Source organism: Nothobranchius furzeri, chromosome 15 (assembly GCF_043380555.1).
Source record: "Nothobranchius furzeri strain GRZ-AD chromosome 15, NfurGRZ-RIMD1, whole genome shotgun sequence".
In the NCBI taxonomy this organism is placed as follows: Eukaryota; Metazoa; Chordata; class Actinopteri; order Cyprinodontiformes; family Nothobranchiidae; genus Nothobranchius; species Nothobranchius furzeri.
Genome location: NC_091755.1, coordinates 51,325,344 through 51,347,757, shown reverse-complemented (window position 1 = coordinate 51,347,757; position 22,414 = coordinate 51,325,344). Strand labels below are relative to the sequence as shown.

Here is a 22,414-nt window from a genome sequence, read left to right as displayed (position 1 = left end):
AAGAAGCTTGGGTGTCCAAATAGGAAGAGAGAACACATAAAACGTTTTTGGAAACAGAATCAAATGGAGTGTGTTGGGAGACATTTTGGAGATTGGAGCTGTTATAAAAGTCCCATCCATGATTTTTTTTCTAATTCATTTTGGTTTCCAGTATGAAAGACTGCCTTTTGAGTCATTTTATGTTAAATGGCCTTTGATAAGTACCTTCTAGAGTCCTGGACCCCCCCCCCCCTCCAGGGTGCTTTACAACACAATCAGCCGTTCACCCATTCACACCCTGGTGGTGATGAGCTACACTGTAGCCACAGCTGCCCTGCGGTGCACTGACAAAGGCGAGTCTGCTGTACACAGGCATCACCAGTCCCTCCAAACATTATCAGCAGGCAAGGTGGGTCAAGTGTCTTGCCCAAGGACACAATAGTAGAGACAGACTGAGCTGGGCTCGAACCTGCAACCTTCTTATTACAGGGAGTGCACTTAACTCCTGTGCCAATGTCGCGCCAGAGCATTGGCGCTAGAAGTTTTTTGAAGGAGCGGTGAGTGGAAAAGAGAGGATTTTTAGTCCTACTAATTAACATTCATGATATTCAAATACGTCAACTCTGATTGGTTAACAGCAATGAACGTCTTTCACTGCCCTTGCACGCTCTTTTTTCTGGGGTAAAGAATGGAACATTGATGTTTTATCTCCACAAATAACACAAGCCTGAAGTTGGCCCTCCATGTTGTGGAGTTGCTAATGCTAATGGTTAGCTTCTACTAGCCGAGACGCGCTCTGCTGGATGCGAAACCAACAACAGTCTTATATGGTACCAAGCCAAGGTGGGCGAGGCCATGAATGCTAATTTCCTGTAGACGTAGAAAAAACGGACTTTTCCTGATCCAATCATTGTCCCATCTATTTCCGTTTTGCGGCTGATGTAGGTGATGGGCATTGGAGAAAATTGTCCCACCCAGCATGACAGAGTGACTGAATTTAAAAAATAACAAGTATTGCACTGTTTCTCATTTAATGACTCCTTTAAAACTGCAACAATTGGTCACTGTTCCTTTTGGACTAGCTGTTAGCTCATCCAGCAGATTTAAATCACCATTTCCTTGAACAGAGGCCATTCGAAAAGCTATCCGCAATGAGTAAGACTGTAATTATTTGGCTTTTGTGCAGATATACACTTAAAAAAAACCAACCTATCCCTTTTATAGTAAATAATATGATTAAATTGTTACAGCAAATGGAGCGAGCCAAAGTTTGTGCTCATTTAAGCTGCAGAACGTTCCAAAAATGAGCAAAACACTGAATCAGAGCCAAGATTTTAAGCATGATGGTGTCAAGCTGACCATATCTGAGGAAGGTGTCAGGGTGTGCTGCCTCCTAAAAGTAATACATGGAGGAGACTGCTATGGCTGCGGAAACAACTTTTTTATTAGTGTCTCTCAGTTTTTAATGTTATTATTACCTCCTGGCCCTCAGCTTTTTAGTGCCTGGCTTGTTTGGACCGAAGATCGTTTCTTCACTGCTGACAGACAAACTTACAAAAGGAAGTAATAAAATTGCACATCATGGCTCAGCTCCAAACTAAAAGAGCTATTTCTGAGTCTGACTATGGGAACATCACAAATCCATAATTGGTCACACACATCCAGCTCAGTCGCCGTAAATCCTGATGTTGCTGGTTTTTACTTCTAAGTGATTTATGGGATCAGAGTGTGTCAAGAGACCACTTTCTAGTGAGGTTAAGCCCTGAAACACACACGGGGGACAGAAGATGGACCATCAATCACTGGGACAAACACACACACACATCAAATGCAGAATACACACACACAAAAAACAATAGCAGATTTGTTTCACAAATTCTTTTTTCTGTTATTTTTATGGTCAGATTGCAGTTAAAATATACACACTAAGATCCATCCTAAAAATCACAATTTGTATTTTTTTGACGTGTTTGTCAACTCCCTTATGATTGTGTGTCTTTAAAGGCTTTCTGCAAGGTTTTCAATGTGCCTTAAGACGACTCTTGTTGTGAGTTGGCGCTAAATAAGTAAACTGAACTGAATTCAATATAATCGCCATTCAGGGGAGAAGATAAAACATGTCGCTACGCTAAAAGCCAGATAATTTTTGCAAATTTTAAGACGAAATCGCGAAATCTCGTTGTTCCTACAGAATTAAAAAAAAAGCGAGCGAAGGCGGCAAACACTGCTGCCACCTAGCAGTGGGAGTTTGAATTGCACCACAGCAAAAGAAATACAGCACGTTTGTATATTAAAATTATTAATAAATAAATAAATACCCTTCTTTAAAATATTGATTCAGTATCATAAGACAATATATTGCAACATTTCAGTGAATCAATGTTTTCTTACATTAAAACGTGACAAGATGAGACCTGGTAATGTTTACCAGGTCACCAGAGCAACCGTGGTTAGGGAATTTATTAACTTACATTATTAAAAGGGACATTATGGAAGTTTGACAGCCAAAACATGTATAGAAATAATAAATGTCTTCTTCATACATTCTCCTGCAATGCCCTGGTCCTGTAGAATGAGCCCTGGCATTTTTACTGTGATTGCCTGTTTTTCTGTAAAATCACAGAAAAAGAGAGATGCTCGGGTCGAGCAGGCTGCTTCATGCGCGTTCACGCTCAGGCATCGCCCGTAGCATTTGCTATCCGTAGCTTTAGCAGCAGAGAGAGAGGTAGTGCCACTTTGTCGCTGTTCCTAACGCCTAGTGACAAAGCTAGCTACATTTCTGAGGACCCTTAGCTACTTTCTGTAGAACTTTCTTCTAGATATTTCCTGCAAATTAGCAACAAAATAGCCATTTTCGCTCCGAACCGTTTTTTGAACGTTGTTTCAGCTGTCATCAAGGATATAAATGTTACAGATACTGTAAATGTAACTAGAGTGTAGCTCACCTTGTAAGATGTCTGACTCTCATGCAGAAGACCTGGGTTTGATTCTGGGTGTGAACATAGTTTATTTAGAGTTTCTTTTTTACATTAACGGTATATTTTTTTACAGTAAGATGCCCAAATTTTTATTTGAGACTCGCCGAACCGTATTGAATTCACAGATAAAAAAGATGTGGGTTCAACTTTCATTTTGGAACAATTTTCCAAGCAAGGGAAGGGAATGATCTGAGCATGCAGGAGGACTGACCCATCATAAACCTTTGTCGGCTGTGCTGAAGAGAAAGGTACAGAACCAAATTATTTAATTAATTAGCTGCGCGTTCTCCTGTCCTAACCCTAACCCGTTGGGTCCTTTAGAAGTGCTGAGCTGAGGGAACACAGGAAGTGAGTGCAAGTGAAGATAATCACGTCCTCCCCCTTCTTCATCCTGCCTTCACCTTCTCTCTTCACTGATGTTTTTGTTTCTGTTTTTACAGACGCTTTAATCCAAAATAATTTACACACTAATCCAACATGCATGTTTTTGGTTTATGGGAGGAAAACTGAGAACCCAGAGAAAACCCTTTTATGCATGGTGAGAACATGCGGAAAGGCCACAGTTGCAGCCGGGATTTGAACCCGCAACCTTCTTGCTGCAATGCAACAGTACCAGCCTATATGATGTTCCCCTAAATAAAAATGCAGTAAATATGACACATGTGAGCATTTGCAAGCAGGAATAAACTAAAACACACACATGCACGCACACACACACACACACACACACACACACACACACACACACACACACACACACACACACACACACACACACACACACACGCACACACACCTTGAAACTTTTTCTCTGGAGGCTCTCAGCTCCAGACTGTGGTTGTTTTGTTGCTTTTTCCGTTTCCGTGGTGTTTTTACCTTATCTCTGTCTAACACTCCCATCTGTAGACCAGCACGGTGTCATTGTTGCCTTCAGATTATTTGATTTAGTTATCTTTAAAGCAACACACCCCGCGACCCTGCGTGGACAAGCGGGTTCAGCAAACGGATGGATGGATGGAAAACAACACACCTTAATTATGCTGTCAGGCTTTAGTAGTCGACAGCAACAGAAACATGTCCAGCAGCCGAGAGGACTGAACACATTTTTACATTTAATCACAACAAAAATCCTTTTTTTCCCCCTGAAAATTTAACACAAATGCAGAAAAACTTAACATGTGATTTTAATAACTGAGAACTTATTCAAAAACTCCGAGTCAATAATAGCCTTTGGAGTTGGAATGAAACCCAGATTTGAGTCATAACAGCGCCTGCACTCATTTAACTGGATGATGAGTTGAATTCTGGGATTACCATCACCCTAACTGATGACCCACAGTGGGAATAACTATGCATGTGGAAAAAGCACATATATTTGACCAAAAAATAAGCATTAGCATCTAAAGATAAAGGTGGATCACTGGAAAAACCTAAACTATAAATGATTTATATAAACCATAAATGGATCGACTCCATGCCACGCCGCATGGCGGCAGTATTCCAGGCCAAAGGAGCCCCAAATGAACACGGAGTGCTGTACTTGTTCATACTTTCATTTTCATACTTTTTAGTTGCCAACGTTTCTAAAATCCCTTTTTTACATCGGCCTTAATGGATATTCTAATTTTCTGATACACAGAGTTTGGGATTTTCATTAGTTGTCAGTTCTAATCATCAAAATTAAAAGGAGCATTTAGAAAACATCAGCCTGTGTCTAATGAATAAATCTAATATACAAGTGTCACTTTTTAATAGATTTACAGAAATAAATCAACTTGTGATATTCTAATTTAATGCCGCACCTGTGTGTGTGTGTGTGTGTGTGTGTGTGTGTGTGTGTGTGTGTGACTCAGGGCAAAAGGCAAAGCGCGTAAGAAAATAGCTTTTATAGATCCGTTCCCTTCCATTGAATTTTCTTTGTTCCGAGGACCCACGAGCCGACCGGACGGGGACTTAGACTCTGTATTAACTGGACTAGTAGAAACCAGTTTAAACTGGCAAAAACAACCTCAGTCGCCGCTTTAGCCCTCCGTTCATTACTCCTGTAATTCATTGTAGACGCCCATCATCACGGAGACCCACGTGATCAGGTGACCCCCCTCCTGCTACTGATCTAATCTGACTGATGTTTACAGAATCCTGCCTCCGTAATCCTAAACAGGGAACACCACAGGAGCAGCGTGAATCCAGATTACATCTGTTACTTCCAAAGAGCGGGACGCACTGAGGCTGTGAGACGTGCTGTGCTGCCCCCTCTCCTTATTCAAGGTCCTGTCAGATCTTTCTGCTGATTAAATCACTTCTGCCTCTCCCACCCACGCGTAGCCCCGCCGCTGACGTAGAAGCGATCCTTATTTGGAATCCTGGAACATTAATTACGGAAAACGAACGATCCATTAATTTCATTTTCATTTTTGCCTCGTCCATCAAAGATGAACAAAGGTGTCTTAAGGCTGGGGCGGCTTTGATTCCTGGACTCAGTTCAGGAGTTCAAAGGGCAAACTCGACCTACTCGACTCCTTCTGAGCTTCTACAGTTTGTTTTTTAAAGAAAATATTGGCTCTGCACATTCTTGCTTTCTTCCTTCACAATAAGAGTCTAAAACATTACCTTAAAAGATCTAACCCTGTGGGGGACGCTCCAGGAGTACGGGGTGGGTGGCTTTCTGTTAAGGGCCATCCAGTCCCTTTACCAGGAGAGCATGAGTTTGGTCCGCATAGCCGGTAGTAAGTCGGACCTGTTCCCAGTGAGGGTTGGAGTCCGCCAGGGCTGCCCTTTGTCACCGGTTCTGTTCATCACTTTTATGGACAGAATTTCTAGACGCAGCCGTGGTGTGGAGTGTGTCGAGTTTGGTGGCAGGAGAATCTCCTCTCTGCTTTTTGCGGATGATGTGGTCCTCCTAGCTTCATCCAGCTCTGACCTTCAGCTCTTGCTGGGTAGGTTCGCGGCCGAATGTGAAGCGGCTGGGATGAGGATCAGCACCTCCAAATCTGAGACCATGGTTCTCGACCGGAAAAGGGTGGCTTGTCAACTCTGGGTCGGGAGAGAGGTCCTACCTCAAGTGGAGGAGTTTAAGGATCTCGGAGTCTTGTTCACGAGTGAGGGTAGGAGGTATCGGGAGATCAACAGGCGGATTGGTTCGGCGTCTGCAGTGATGCGGACGCTGAGCCGATCTGTCGTGGTGAAGAGGGAGCTGAGCCAGAAAGCCAGGCTCTCGATTTACCGGTCGATCTACGTCCCAATCCTCACCTATGGTCATGAGCTTTGGGTAATGACCGAAAGAGCGAGATCGCGGATACAAGCGGCCGAAATGAGTTTCCTCCGTAGGGTGGCCGGGCTCAGCCTTAGAGATAGGGTGAGGAGCTCGGACATTCGGGAGGGACTCGGAGTAGAACCGCTGCTCCTCCGGATCGAAAGGAGCCAGTTGAGGTGGTTTGGGCATCTGGTCAGGATGCCTCCTGGACGCCTCCCTGGGGAGGTGTTTCGGGCATGTCCTGCCGGCAGGAGGCCCCCGGGTCGACCCAGGACACGTTGGAGAGGTTACATCTCCAATCTGGTCCGGGAACGCCTTGGAGTCCTGCCGGAGGAGCTGGTGGAGAAGGCCGGGGAGAGGACGGTCTGGAGCGCCCTAGTTGGGATGCTGCCCCCGCGACCCGGACCCGGATAAGTGGAGGAAGACGACGACGATCTAACCCTGGAACTTACCTGTGCAAAATTCATATTTACCAGCAGCTTGATTTGCCGCACCTGCGATGACGCCCCCAGAAAATGTTGATAAGGGCGGCCAGACGGGGCCAAAGAAAATTATGGGGTGGCACACCAACCCGGTCCGTGTGGTAACTCTGAGAGAGCTTAGCGTGTGGCGATGCATTGCATTTATCCTTTATTAATCCTTTTTAAAAAAACAATATGTATTGAAAACATTTAGAAACAAACATTTTAGAAAACTGCATTTAAGTTATTTTAAATCTTATTTTAAAATTAATTATGTTTTGTTTTTAGTTTAATTCACCCGTTGCTGTCTTCACAAAAAAACTATAGAGATACTAACTTTGTTTAAATGGTGAGCAGCAGAAACATATACATATAGATTTTTTTTACAGATGATTTCTTTAGACCAGACAGCTTTATTTATTTAGCACATGTGCTACACAAAGGCAACTCAATTTGCTTTACTCAGTAATTGCATAATTTTTTGTTGTTTTTTACATTTATGTCTTGAATAAGTAAGATTAACTCATGGTTTGAGTGAACATTAATATGATTTTATTAACACTGGTCTTTCCAGGGGGGCAGCAATTTTCTAAGGTTGGCCATGTGCACCCCTGGCCACCCCTTGGGGGTGCTACTGCGCGCTTGTGACGTGGGATGATTTGTCTCGGTTCACTAAGATTTAGAGATGTGTGAACAATGTTTAAGAGTTATTTTGGGTTTTAGATCTTTGAGTAAAAATTGAGAACAACAAAAAAATAGTGTTGTGAAAGAAATATCCGTCTGGAAATTGTATTTAAACTTTTTTAATCTTACATTTACACTTGAATTGTGTTCATTTCTTCTCATCATTTATTGATTTTGCCAGATGTTTTCTAATGTGACAAATGAGAGCCATCTTGTTGTTTTTGATCAGATAACTCATGTTTTTAGCCCCAGGACGTCTGCCCCTATGGTGGACCCGAGACTCCTTTTTGTTTCCACAAATGTGACCAGACACAAGTTCTAGTTTGACAATGACTGTCCCCAGACCGTCTAAACATCACCGCAGAGAGAGCGGTCAGGACTCCTTTAAAGGAAAATATTGCACTTTGGAGGAATGCTCAGCACAGACACCAACAATGACCCAGACGTCATGCTCTGCTGTTTCTATTCGAGCTCAGTCTATGGAAGAAAGTAGGTTTCAAGGCCATTAAGTCATACTAGAAAATATCTAATTTTCAATTATACACATTTTTTCTTTGATTTCCAAGTAGTAATTTTAAGAAACTGTGCAAGAAAGAAGAAGGTTATGAAGACCAAACTTACCATATTATGACAATTTTATGTACATAGTGTAGTTTAATAGTTCTGTGGTCGATATCAAACATGTTTATGAAGTTCTTTGCTCTAAATCCCTCTCAAATAAATACATTTCAGCAGTTTTATTCTTGACAGTTTCAGTACCTGCCAGAATGAGTCGCTTTAAAGGTGCATCAGTGTCTGTGTGTGTGTCTATATTTTACAGTAGGGCTGCTCAATTAATCAAATTTTAATCCCAATTACGATCTGAGTTTTGAACGATTTTAAAAACAAAACAAGCCGATTATTTGCTCCTCCCACTTGCGCTGCCCTGAGTAGCAAATGAAGCGCTCCTCCCACAGTGTTGCCAGTGACTTTGACGCTATTTCCAACAGCTTTTCAGACCCCCTTCTTGACTTTTTAAATCTTAAAAGTACCTAGCGAACACCTCAGAAACATATCTGGTAACCCTTAGCTACTTTCTGGATAACTGTCGTCGACATTTCCTGCAGGTTAGCTAAACACTCCGCCTGCGTTCCGGACCGTTCTTCACAACATTAGGAAAGGGAATGATGTAGTGATGTGTCGGTCGCTTAAGAAACGGCTCTCAGAGCCGGCTCCCTGTTGGATTAACCAGAGTGAGTGACACACACACCGTACCTGCGGGCTCCTGAGCCGCTAAAAACAGCTAAATGTGTGCGTGCGGCGTGCTAAACACACGTGCAGCTTGCCCGTGATTGCTGTGAGACCAGGTTGGGGGTGGGGGTTGCAGCTGTGGGTGGGACATTTATTACATTAACTGATGGACCTGTAAATAAATAGTTTATAAATAAGGTAGAAATAAGTTCCTCACGCTGATAAATAATAACTAATCTCTCTGAGGACACGGTGCTAGTGCACTCTCCTACAGCACCTTGACACGACTAAATAAATGTTATGCAACATTTTGTGAACATCAATTTATTTGCATGTATTTGTTATAAATGCCACTGCATAATTCTTGCTGTCAGTATTTGCAAGATATTGGTATTTGGGTCTGTACTGGTTAGACTTAAATGAGTTAAACCAAGGTCTATAGCCCTATATTGGTCTTTTTATACTGGGAATCAGGAGTTATTTTAGTGATCATCTTGTTTCTTATCTATTTTTGTCCTGATTGTGCCCTGAGCAGTTTTATGACTGAATAAAAACAAATAAAATCAACATTAATTGAAAAATCATCTTAAATAATCAAGATCTTAATTTCAGTCACAATAATCGTGATTATTGTTTTTGCCATAATCGAGCAGCCCTATTTTATAGGATATGTTCATGTGTGTGTGTGTGTGTGTGTGTGTGTGTGTGTGTGTGTATGTTTGTGTGCAGTTCTAAACTGTGTGTGTGTGTGTGTGTGTGAATCGCTGTGTTTGAAAGTGGAAGAGTGTTTTGTTTTTAATTGTTGTGTTTGTGATGAGGGATGAGCTGCCAACAGCACCAGAGTCCGAGGTCACACATGCCCCAGCAGCTGATGGGCACCAATAGGCCAGCCCAAACCCAAGCCCAGGGACGAAGGGGGCCCAGTCAGAGGGCGTCACACTCAAGACACCAGCCCCCAGCCAAAGGGAACCCTTTATAATAACTGGATTATTTACAAGCTTCAGCCTGTGGAGCCTTTTAAGAAAGGCTGAAAACTAACCCTAACCATCAGTGTGTTTTTATTATTTTTCAAAAGCCACATTTCTGATTAAAACCATGTTGGGCTTTATTTGGTGACAAATGGTAAATGGCGTGTATTTGATATAGCGCCTTCAAGAGTCTTTGAACCCCCCAAGGCGCTTTACAACACAATCAGTCATTCACCCATTCACACACACATTCACACACTGGTGGGGATGAGCTACAATGTAGCCACAGCTGCCCTGGGGCGCACTGACCGAGGCGAGGCTGCCGAGCACAGGCGCCACCGGTCCCTCCGTTAAGTGTCTTGCCCAAGGACACAACAACAGCGACAAACTGATCAAGCGCTTAACTCCTGTGCCACCGTCGCCCCACATGTTCGACTACAGCTGCAGTTTTATTTTTATCATGCTGTTCTGTTATTGTGTTGTTCTTACTCTGTAATACTTTCATTTACAAGAAAGTCAGAACAAAAAGACAAGAGTAGAGGAAGGGACACCAACTTCTGGATCTTATGTGTGATGGTAACAGACCCAGGGTTGCCAAAAAGTCACAATATGTGATGTATTCTTCTCAGAGGTGTTGATGTTCTAACACTTATTGGAGGGAATTGCGTACAAAACAGACAGAAAAACATTCATTGTTTAATTCTTGAAGGATGGAACCGTGAGTTATAATGTTATGTGTCATTGTGTGGTACAGTTATGCTGATTGGAGAAACCAGCATGAGTCCAGGGGAAAGTAGATCGTTGTAGTGTTTCCATGCATGGTTCATCCTCTTTCAGTTGCATCACTTTCTCTTGTTTATTGGTTTCCATACAGGCTACGCCAGAGGAAATAGTCGTTACAGGTTATAACTACGTTCTGTGTGCTGAAGAGCTCGCACAGGCCCAGATTTACCCAGAATGCACAGCACCTGTTTGCTTTTCTTTGTTTCATTGTTTGTGCATCATTAGCACCCACCGTCTGCTAAAGCTTGGTTAATGCTTGACGCATTTACTTTCCGCTTGGTGATGCGGCTCGCGGATGGAACCCACTTCACAACTTGCAGCGTTTATGGTTCATGCGGCTTGTCTCTGCGGTGAGCCAAAATTCTCCCAAACTGTAGGGGGCAGCATGGAGCTCTACAGCATGCATCCAACACTACACCATAGTAGAAGTAAACATTACTGTTGTTTACAACATGGCATTCCAGCATTTTTTTAACAGCGTCCTCGTCTTTTCCGACAGTGCGAGCTATTTCTCTCCAAGAATTATTAACAACATGTTGATCACGGTGATCTTTGAGAGCTGAATCATACAAATGTCTGTATTTACGAACCTCTGCCATACTGGTTCTTGCCAGTCCGCCATGTTTTTCCACGTCCGTCCATCTGCGTGGTTAGAAAATTTCCTAGGTGCGCGGTGCGGAAAGTTTGGGCCGTGCGGAGGCGCGGTGGAGGGGCGTGGTTGTTAAAATGACGCAATTTTGCCGCGCGGAGCCGTGCGAACCTCGCGGACGCGTCAAGCATAAACCAACCTTTATTCTCCGTGTCAAATTCCTTCATCGGGGGTGGGTGGGGGCAGTGTGTTGAGGAAGTAGTAGGAAGACCCGTCAGGCAGGAAACGGTCAACAGAGCTCCAATGAAAAGCTCTCTCAATACTGTTTTGACTTCAAAGTTTGTTGGCCCTCTGGGGGCCCCAAACACTTGCCTGCCTTGCCTGTCGGCATGCAGTGCCTCTGGTTATGACTTTGGTTTTATGACAGGTCACAACAGTGATCCCTTCTTTCCACAGGACGTGAAAGCGTTGCAAAACGGTCACGAAAACGTACCACATGGCAGTTAGCTGTCGTTATGGTGGACGAGTTCCTTTCCACCGGCAGCAAAGTGAAACGTTGTGGACGCATCCCAGAAGCATATCAGTACGTTTCAAATCAATGTTTTACTACACTTTCAAAACACGTCAAACTCCACGGTTTAGATCGGGCAGGACAGGAAGTCAAACATGAAAGCAGTGTAAAACGTTCGTAAACTTTCAAAATAAAAGTCACGTACAGATAAACGTACGTCATTCAGCAGAACAAAAAATAAGCCACAGACCTTTTTGAAGCAGCCGTCTTTCTCCTTGCTTGTTATCATGTGGATTTCTGAATTCACGCGTGGTGTTGCAACTCTCCGGTGATTTTGTGGCTTTGGTAAATATTTCTTGCTAGTCTTAGACAATCGGATGCTTTTACTTTCAACAAATCAAACAGAGAGATGCCGCTTGATTGGCACCTGAGTTTCTGGTGCAAAATTCTCTTGTGACTGAAGCACAAAATCCTAATTTCCACCTGCAAAAAGCCTGCAGTCCTTTGGTGAACTAGAGCCTGAAATAAATATTCTATAGCTGCCAAACAAAAATGTTTTAAAGAGTAATTATGTAAGTAAAGTAAAGCCCAACACATCCTGTTTACATTAATGTTGCATGTACATTTTTTGGAGTCCCTGCTGTGTCATGGGATATCTCATTAAAATGAAACCTCTGAGGAATTTTACTGCCCTTTTACCCCAAAATAATAATAATAATAAACACACACATCTGTTTCTGTGACCCTGAGTGGACGGCGGGGACGAATGACTCCTGGAGAATTAACTTCCTGTCCACACAGATGAGAAAATCCACAAAACGTAAACAAACATAGCCCAGTGTAGTCGTAAAAACAGATGTATTTGATCGGAAATAAAACATTTGACATGTAATCTGTCTAATGATGAATGAATGAATAACTTTTATTTGATGTAGAGGGACAGTGTGCATTAAAAACATTCTACAGTGTAAATGTACCCAATTTTAGCCAAAAGGCAATTTTAGTCCCCCTTGATGCATTTTGTGCATCCGCACGTATTTTGGACTTGTTTTTAAATAATTAACTGCAGCTTTGCCCTTTTTCTACTTTCAGAGACATGTGGAGGAGCCTCACACTGTTAGTGGCGATTGCCTGTTCACTGGGAACGAAGGTAAATGCAAATTAACGCAATAATGAAAACAAACGCATTACAGGACTTCATAGCCTCTGTCCTTGACTGCATGTTCCTGGTTTCCCAGTCTCAGGATGTGGAACCATCGGCTGCAGCTGAAAAGCCCGAGGAGATGCAGGAGAATTTCAGTGACCTGTCGGTTTTACTTGGAGATGCAAGGCGCCAGATCTTGGCGTCCCAGTTTGAGTGCTACCTGAGGATGATCAATGATCCGCCTCGAACGGATGAAGGTGACTGCCTCACAGAAAACTCCCCATCTTGTATTCCTAAAAGCGGAAATCTGAAGTTTTTTTCTCAGAAGGCACCATCTAGAGGGGGAAAAACATACTGCCACTTTAAGCCCCTCGCACTACTTCTGTGACTATGGATGGAAGCAACACCATGTGTTCGGGAATGCACGCCTCGAGCTGGCCGTTATACCATTACTCTCATATGTATATGTATATACATATATACATATATATATATATATATATATATATATATGTATATGTATATATATATGTATATATATATATATATATATATATACATACATATATATATATACATACATATATATATATATATATATACATACATATATATATATATACATATACATATACATATATATATATATATATACATATACATATACATATATATATATATATATATATATACACATATACATATACATATACATACATATATATATATATATATATATGAAAGTACTAATTGTTGAAAAAAGTGCTAAGAATAAATATCAAACTCAACACCGTACAAGTTTTTAGGGTCTGATATTAATAAGAACTATTAGTAATGCAACAGCCTGCAATCATGTGCAAATGTAACTATCGCACATCTATTTTTTTCTCTCAGAATATATTTTTCTAAGTAATGTAATATATATATTTCTCTGACCAATGACAAAACTCAAATGAACACAGCACAAGAGTTTAATCCATGTGCAAAAACAAGCATTCGTTAAAATTGAGCTTCTAGGAGGATAATTTCATAAATTGGACATAAACGAAGAATGCGGTAAATCATTGTGACATTAGTGCACAATGTTTAAATGAAGCTGACGTTATTTGATTTCTTTAGCATGTTTTTAAACAAATTGGATCATTTTTAAATTCAACTGATTAGTGATTGTTTCTCGTTGCAGTTTGAACTTGCTGTTGGAAATGTTCCCTCAATAAAATGTGCTTATTTAGCTGCATCGCTAGTCTCTCCTACAAACATCGTAGTGCTTGCATCCATGCAAGGGACTGAGAAGAAGGAAGTCAGTTTGAAAGAAAGGAAACTTGCCCTTTGTCTCCTATTACTCCCATTCATTGCCTTTGAAAAGTTATTTTGTGCAGCGTTTCCCAGCATGCCGCTGCGCGACCTGCTACCGGCAGGTTTCCGCCCATTGTTGACAAGCTTTGTTAGAGCAGGCTGTGGCGAGATGCAGTTTATTTAAATATGACACACCATTGTTTAGAAGATCATTTATTTTATTAATCCTGTCGGATTTTAAAAGTTGCCTGCCAGTTTTGGCAAAGCTGAAACACTGATATTGAGAAAGATTCGAGGGCCAAAACATTTCAGATGAATAAACTGATAAAGTTTGAGTTTGCAGAGTTTGTTCTAAAGTTTTCTCATTACAAGCTAATCAACAGGTGTAAAGGAATGAAATGACTGTTTTCCACCAAAAGTCATTTTTCCCCCTTTCCTCTGACACAGAATTAGTCTGCATGAGATTTGGCCTCAAGGTCTCATGCATTCAGCCCAAGGGAAGAATGAAGAAAAAGACTCTCTCCTTTTATTAAATCAAAGAACTCTATTTTAATAAAGCTAATCAAACAAAGTGTTAGTCAATAATAAGATGTGACCAATCTGTGAAATCAAAATCTTAATTACTTTATTATAATCCTATAGAATATAATAAGTAATATGACTTTAACCGTCTGATGCATGAATTATGAAATCTTCAACCAAGATTTTTTAAACAATTTTTTTCATTCATTTTTAGGTGTGAATGAAACAAACTTCAACAAATATTTTTTGTAACATTTTGTTAATTTACAAATAATTTATTACATGTCCATCTCAGTGGACAGCGTGCATTCTGAACATGAAATATGTTGGTTTGACTTACTGAAGTCCAAAAGGAGGGGTTTAAATGCAATAAAGTCTTCAACAGCTGTGCTTAATAGCAAAAATAAGGAAATAACAATTTTGAGTACCTGTCCACTGTAGTGACCATTATGCACCAAAGGGTTAAATGTTTCCACTAGAGACTGATTACACGAAAGGTTAAGCCACATCACACATTGCTTTACTGATCCAATCAGAATCTGCCAGATCTGACGGAGGCGTGGTTTTGGTGGTGTTTGGTAAATCTGTCAACTTTCCATTCGACCATAAACCAAAACATCCGAAGTATAAAACTATGCCCACGTCATCTTTAACGCCAGTTCAAAGCGTTCTAGAGAAGTTGTCGGAGTGGCCAATCCGTAACTTTCCACTTCAGCCGAAAGAACCAACGACAAGCTGGATAAAACCTGTTGCTGTTCCAACTGCCGCAACGGTTCCTTTCAGAATAAAAGCTGAACCATCACGACCCCGTTTTGGGCCTCGCTAGATGCCAACAAACTGTTGTGACCCGGAAGTATCTCAAGACTGGTGGTCGGCTGCCGCGGCTGTTTCTACATGCTCCGGCTCCATAAAGGTCAAGCTGGACCTTCACACCTCCTGATCAGTTAAAGAAATTAAATGACCCAGACATTTCAGGTGCACCCGCTTAGGGGCATGTCCATGGAGTGCCCTGGGGTAGCACATGCCACCCTTGAAGAATCCTGATCCCAGTGCCACTCCACTCCATTTGGTGGTGCACCAAGAAGTGGGATGCTAACCACCACAACACAGCTCAATAAAGAAGAAGACAAAGAAGAAGAAACATAATTGGTCATGGCCCAATGTGGAGCTCACAAATTCACTAGAATGAAAAAGAGAAGGATTTTGTGAGGATGACTGTAGGTGCCACTCATGCATCAACAAACATAAAAACGCCACTGCATCCGGTATTTCAAACTAAAACCAGTGTTGCATTGTTGTTCTCGCTTTTTAGCTATTATTAATAACAGCAATATCAATTCTTTGCGTATGACAGTTCACCTTATTTTTACGAGTATGTCTTTAAATGTATCTCGGGGTCTTGTTCACGAGTGAGGGTAGGAGGGATCGGGAGATCGACAGGCAGATTGGTTCAGCGTCTGCAGTGATGCGGACGCTGAACCAATCTGTCGTGGTGAAGAGGGAGCTGAGCCACAAAGCCAGGCTCTCGATTTACCGGCTGATCTACGTCCCAATCCTCACCTATGGTCATGAGCTTTGGGTAATGACCGAAAGAACGAGATCGTGGATACAAGCGGCCGAAATGAGTTTCCTCCGTAGGGTGGCCGGGCTCAGCCTTAGAGTTAGGGTGAGGAGCTCGGACATTCGGGAGGGACTCGGAGTAGAACCGCTGCTCCTCCGGATCGAAAGGAGTCAGTTGAGGCGGTTTAGGCATCTGGTCAGGATGCCTCCTGGACGCCTCCCTGGGGAGGTGTTTCGGGCATGTCCTGCCGGCAGGAGGCCCCGGGTCGACCCAGGACACGTTGGAGAGGCTACATCTCCAATCTGGTCCGGGAACGCCTTGGGGCCCTGCCGGAGGAGCTGGTGGAGGTGGCCGGGGAGAGGACGGTCTGGAGCTCCCTAGTTGGGATGCTGCCCCCGCGTCCCGGACCCGGATAAGCGGAGGAAGACGATGACGACAATCTTTAAATGTATTATGTCCAATTTCAAATAATGTAGTGCCCTCGCAGGAGCAAATTTCCTGAAACGCTCTGCACACAACCCACAGTCGTAAAGGACAGTCCATGTGGAAGCTGTCCGGAGACTGGTCTGTATGCATTCTGCACTCAGTGTAAATGAGGCGTTAGAAACATGATGCAACCCTGGGCCCTAACCCTCCCCCAGAGCATTCACAAACAGCCCAGTCCACAATCCCATGCAGTTAGAGCAGAACTGTTTCACCCCTTCCTGTTCAGACAAATGAATCACACGCACCACTCACATCTACCCTGAGAGATCAAAAATAAAACAAACAATCTTATCTTAATCTCTTCAAGGCACTCGAGGAGTACAGACACTTCTCTCTTTCGCTCCCTTATCTTTTTCTCCCAAGGCTCTTTGTCCTGTCTGCTCACAGAGCACTTCTCTGCATTTCTTCTGAACAACTAACCATGGATTTGATAAACTGGTCATTCAATGCAATCGATAAGATTTTTTCAACAATGAGAACTGAGCAGGGGCTCCCACATGTCCACAGGGGACACACCCGGTGGGATATATGCTGGATTCCTGGAAGGAGTGGAAGATCATATGCCTCTGCCAGCTGTCCATTGAGGATATCGAAGACGTGTGGATATTCGGCCTGATGATCACTGGATTTCTCCTGATTGGAGTGGGAAGATTTCTGGTTTTCTGGAAATTTGGGAAGACGGTAGCGATTGGAGGGTGATCCGCACCCACGGAAAGCGCCGTCCGTGTGGAGACTTCACAGACTGGGACGTTACTCGAGGTGAACCGTAAGCTGGACAATGTTCTAGCTGCAATACCGGTATTGGTGCATAAAATGGATGTCATCTCGGAGAGAGTCACCGGACGGTATGGATGGACAGGTTTGAAAACCCAAAATTGGCTTCACAGAAGGACTGGAAACGATCAGTTTAAAGACTGAAGGCAGAGAGGAAAATTATCTCAGCCTGACCCAAACAAATTCTCCCTCCCACCTGTGACTGTACAGTAGATGAGCGCCGTAGATGGCTGCTCTCGCTGGGGAAAACAGGATCCCAGCCCCCCCCCCCCCCCCTCCTATTGGAGTCTCATGTTATGTTGTGTTGTCTGAAGTCTGTTGCATATCTGTTGAGGTGTTTTTTTGCAGATTAAAGCTGCCCTCCTGGTGGAGGGTAACTCTGAAGTGCCTTTTTTTCCCTTCACCTGAACCAATCCTCATGTAAACCCTCTGATCTCTATTAAGGTAGCACGACTCAGGGTTGCGAATGACCACAGTCACCAATTCTTGTCATGTGTCTTGCCCATGTATGTCTGATCTCTTAATTGTGTGTACTGAAACTCTAATTTCCCTCTGGGATTACTAAAGTATTGATTGATTGATTGATGATTGATTGATTGATTGATTGATTGATTTAGACTGGAAACAATGCACTGCGTCACCTGTATATGTCCTGCCCTCTTTAGGTCCTTACTGCAACCGTACCTGGGATGGGTGGTTGTGTTGGGGAGACTCAGCACCAGGGAGTCACCATCAGTATTGTCCTTCATATTATGCAGACTTTGATCCTGAAGGTGAGGCCATAACTTTCACACCAAACAAGCCCATTTTAAATGTTTTCTCAATATGTGTGTGTGTGTGTGTGTGTGTGTGTGTGTGTGTGTGTGTGTGTGTGTGTGTGTGTGTGTGTGTGTAATGCATATCTTCTTACAGAAAAAGTGGTCAAAGTGTGTAATCCTGATGGCCAGTGGTTTCGCCATCCGGAGAGCAACAGAATCTGGACTAATTACTCACAATGTTCAATCCGCAATGAAAAGTTCAAGGTAAAAAAAAAAACCAACCAACATCATGCTGCTTAACCACATCTGAAATTGTTTGGTTTTGAACCAGATTTAAAAAGTCTAGAGGTGGATGGCCCTCTGTTACGGCCCTTCAGTCCCTTCAGGGTCGGACTCCGCCAGGGCGGTCCTTCCTCAGCAGTTCTGTTGTCCTTGTGGACAGAAATTCTACCCAGTCATGGGGTGGAGGTTGTTGAGTTTGGTGACTGGAGGATTGAGTCTCTGCTTTATGCGGATGTTGTGGTCCTATTAGCTCCATCATACTGACCTGTGCGTGCTGGGGAGGTTAGCAGCCCAGTATGAAGTGGTTGGGGTGACGATCAGTGCCTCTAAACACATGGTTCCAGAACAAATAAAGGTAGATTGCTAACTCCAAGTTGGTGCTGGGGTCCTACCTCAAGTGGGGGAGTGTGTCTCGGGGTCTTCTCCACAGGTGAGGGGAGGAAGAAGAGAGATGGATGCTAAGGATGCTAAACTGGTTGGTTGTGGCGAATGGAGCTAAGCCAGAAAGCAAAGTTCTCAGTTTAGCAGGCGACCTTCATCCTAATCCCTACCTTTGGTCAGGAGCTTTGTGTCATGCCCGGAAGCACAGGATCGGGAATCCAAGTGGCCAAAATGAGTTTCCTCTGTCGGGGGGCTGGGCTCAACCTTAGAGGGAGGATGACGAGTTTGATCATTTGGGAGGGATTGAGATTAGATGTCGAGAGGAGCCCGCTGAGTTCGTTTGATGAAAGTGCCCCCTGTACGCCTCCCAGGGGAGGTGTTTCAAACACATCCTTCCAGCAGGAGGCCCCCGGGTCGACCCAGGACATGTTGGAGAGATTATATCTCTATGTTGGCCTGGGAATGCCTGGGGATCATGTGGAGGTTTCTGGGGTAAGGTATGTTTGAGCCTCTTTGCTGGAGCTGCCTCTCTTTCACCCAGATAAGCGGAGAGAAGATGCTTCTCTGGCCTTTTCTAAACGTTTACCTGAAGCTTCACAAATCTTTTGTGCACAAAACTTCTCCTGAATGACTTAATTTTCCATCTTTACAAAAGTGTCTGAAAGCAACAAATTCCACATTTCCATATAAATTCCATATCCTGAAAAGCAATCCAGAAACAGAACCGAGCATGGCTGAGCATAACAGCCTGAGTGCAGAGATCAGTCTTGACTTCATGACTTGTGCAACAAACACCAGAGATGGTCAACAGTAGCTAATTAGCTCAGAATTCCTGTTGGGAATCGAAGGCTAACTTAGCACCTGACTGAAACCTGCTTACCTTGATTCTCTCTGTGTTGAGCTCCTTCCTGAATAAGATGCAGTCAATCACAAAATAAAGGTCATAAATATTTTTATCAGTGCATCTAAATTCATGGTTGGTCACATATCATTTGTAGTTGTTTCCCAGGAAGTTATGTTATGTATTCATGCCCTCTTCTTGCTTTCTGCTCTGAATTTTGCATGCAAGGCTCTGCAAACACACATCTGTGTTTTTGTTTTCCATAATCAGTTTCGCTCTGTCCCCACAGTTTGCAATGAGTATGTACTACCTGGCTTTGGTGGGTCATGGTCTTTCTATCATCTCCCTGATCATCAGTCTGGTTATCTTCTCTTATCTGAAGTGAGTTAAGTGAGAGTTTTTCTTCCTGAACAATTTCCTGTTAGAAATTCATGTTTTGTGTATTTATTTAAAAAGATAGTTTAAAAACCAACAAGTATGCAATATTAAACTAATCTTCCATCAGTGCATATTTCTGCTGAAACCTGAGCTGAATGATGTTCTGTCAGTACTTTCTGGATGTTCTGCAAACTGATTTTGTCTCCTGCAGCAGTCTCAGCTGCCAGAGGATCTCCCTCCACAAGAACACGTTCCTCTCCTTCATCCTGAACTCTATTGTTACCATCATGTGGCTTTCAGTCTCTGTGGCCAACAATAAAACCATAAGTTCCAGCAACCCCGTGAGCCCGACTTCTGCATAAACTTTGCTTTCTGTTGTACTCAAATCTATTGAGGAGGTTTCTTTCCTCTTGTTTTCACCATCAGGTGAGCTGCAAGATCCTGGCTGTGCTGACTCAGTACACATTCATGTCCAACTATTTCTGGATGCTGTGTGAGGGCATCTACCTCCACACACTCATCATAGTGGCTGTTTTTGTTGAGGAACAGCAGCTCTTCTGGTACTACATCCTGGGGTGGGGTAAGTTAAGAGGTCTACAACAACTTCCAACTAGATATGTTGCTGTTAGACCTGTCCAAGCAAAGACAGTTGTACACATATCTGCTCTCGTAGAAGGAAGCATGGCGTCTAATGAGGCGTCGCCAGACTTAGACCCGATTTTTGTGATTACATGTTACGAAGCTGTTAATATTTTTCAACAAAATTTTGGACGTTCCCAGAGATTTTAATTATCCATCGAAAGCAACAGCTCCGCAAGCCGATTGGTTAGAATGTCGCTTGGGAAATCGAAGAGAGCGGCAGATTACAGCCGAACATGAATTCAGCCAACATTAGTCTCTTGTTAAAACCAGGCAAAGACCCTGCATTTCTTACCAGCTATCGCCCAATTTCCCTTATTAATGTTGATCTCAAAATAATTTGTAAAGCCCTGGCAAAAACATTAGAGAAGGTAACCCCTTTCATAATACACCCTGACCAAACTGGTTTCATCAAGGGTAGACAGTCATCCACAAACTCACGTAGATTACTTAATTTGATAGATTTCTCTTACAGTAGAAACATAGAAACTAGTATATTATCTCTAGATGCGGAAAAGACTTTTGATAGAGTTAACTGGAAGTTCTTGTTTGCAACTTTACATAAATTTGGTTTTGGGAACTTCTTCATAAACTGGCTACAAACATTAAACAGTTCACCAACAGCACGTGTCAGGACGAACGACCAAATATCAGCTAGCTTCTGTCTTCAGAGGGGGACCAGGCAGGGATGCCCACTCTCCCCCCTCACTGTTTGCTATCTTTATCGAACCACTAGCAGTAGCAACTAGACAAACAACAGGTATTAAAGGCATTAAATGTAAGAAAATAGAACATAAGAGCAGTCTTTATGCAGATGATGTTTTATTCAAGCATAAGAAAACATGAAGGCTTTAAATGTATTAGTATCAGCACCTATCTGACAGCATGGTGGGAGTATCTAAAAATGACAGTCTTCAATAATACCATGCAGACGCACACCTATCTGGAATAATCCTGATATTTTGAAAAATAATAAAATGATGAACCTTCCGGACTGGAAAAATAAAGGAATCCTATACCTGGAACGCATATATGAAGGATTGGACTTCATCCCATTTAACAAAATTCCCAATTTGGAACGGATAAGAATAGCTTTTTAGAACATCACCAAATTAAATCTGTAGTGAAACAAAAATTTAAGCTCAATAAAATAGAATTACAAACACCACCAAGGGTATTTGACTGCTATAATCTGAAACCCCCCAAACTACTGTCTAAAGTATATAAGACACAGTCCAAAATAGACGATAGAATAGCAAGCCCTATTGAAAAATGGGAGGTGGATCTATCACTCAACTATGACCAGAACTTCTGGTCCCAAACTTGTTTAAAAAATTTTTAAATGATCAGACACCCCAATTTACAATTAATTCAGTACAAAATTCTACACAGAGTACACTATACAGGTAATCGGATGTTCAAGATGGGGTTTGTGTCGTCTGACACCTGTAGACACTGCACAAACAACGTTCCTGACAATTACATCCACGCACTGTGGTCCTGTCCACCTGTCCAGGAATTTTGGGGTAGAGTATGTGAAGACCTGTCAAAGTGTCTTAAATGCCCAATCCCAACTTCCCCCTGTTTGTTTACTGGGAAACCTGGACGATGTCCTGATTGATACATCTTTGGCTCACGTGGTTCTGACTGGCATGTGCATTGCTAAGAAAACTATCCTCTTGAACTGGAAAAATAGAGATAATCTTTCCATCAACCAGTATAGAAATCTTTTGTTAGATCATATTACACTTGATACAACCTCTGCTTCCACTTCAAATCAATCTCTCTGGGCTCCTTTGATCGGTTCCATCACATAGCGATGATGGGGTATCATTGATATTGTCCTGCGGGATGATGTGGGTGATGGGGTGGAGGGTCTGAGTTTGGAGTACCCGGATGTTCCCTGGAGGTGGGTT

At 42.7% G+C, this 22,414-nt stretch overlaps 1 protein-coding gene across 2 annotated transcripts in view; it reads left to right on the top strand.

The window, feature by feature from the left end:
• LOC107391320 (calcitonin gene-related peptide type 1 receptor) overlaps positions 1-22,414 on the top strand; it is a 36,747-nt gene that overhangs the window by 3,823 nt on the left and 10,510 nt on the right. Inside the window, exons 2-8 of one of the 2 annotated variants that reach the window (XM_054746174.2) lie at positions 12,529-12,586; positions 12,675-12,837; positions 17,885-17,992; positions 18,132-18,241; positions 19,771-19,862; positions 20,074-20,200; positions 20,286-20,439. In XM_054746174.2, the coding sequence (XP_054602149.1) occupies positions 12,533-12,586; positions 12,675-12,837; positions 17,885-17,992; positions 18,132-18,241; positions 19,771-19,862; positions 20,074-20,200; positions 20,286-20,439 (808 nt within the window). In that variant the 5' untranslated portion in view covers positions 12,529-12,532. Of the gene's footprint in view, positions 1-12,528; positions 12,587-12,674; positions 12,838-17,884; positions 17,993-18,131; positions 18,242-19,770; positions 19,863-20,070; positions 20,201-20,285; positions 20,440-22,414 lie in introns of both variants that reach the window. The other variant, XM_015968579.3, reaches the window with a different exon arrangement.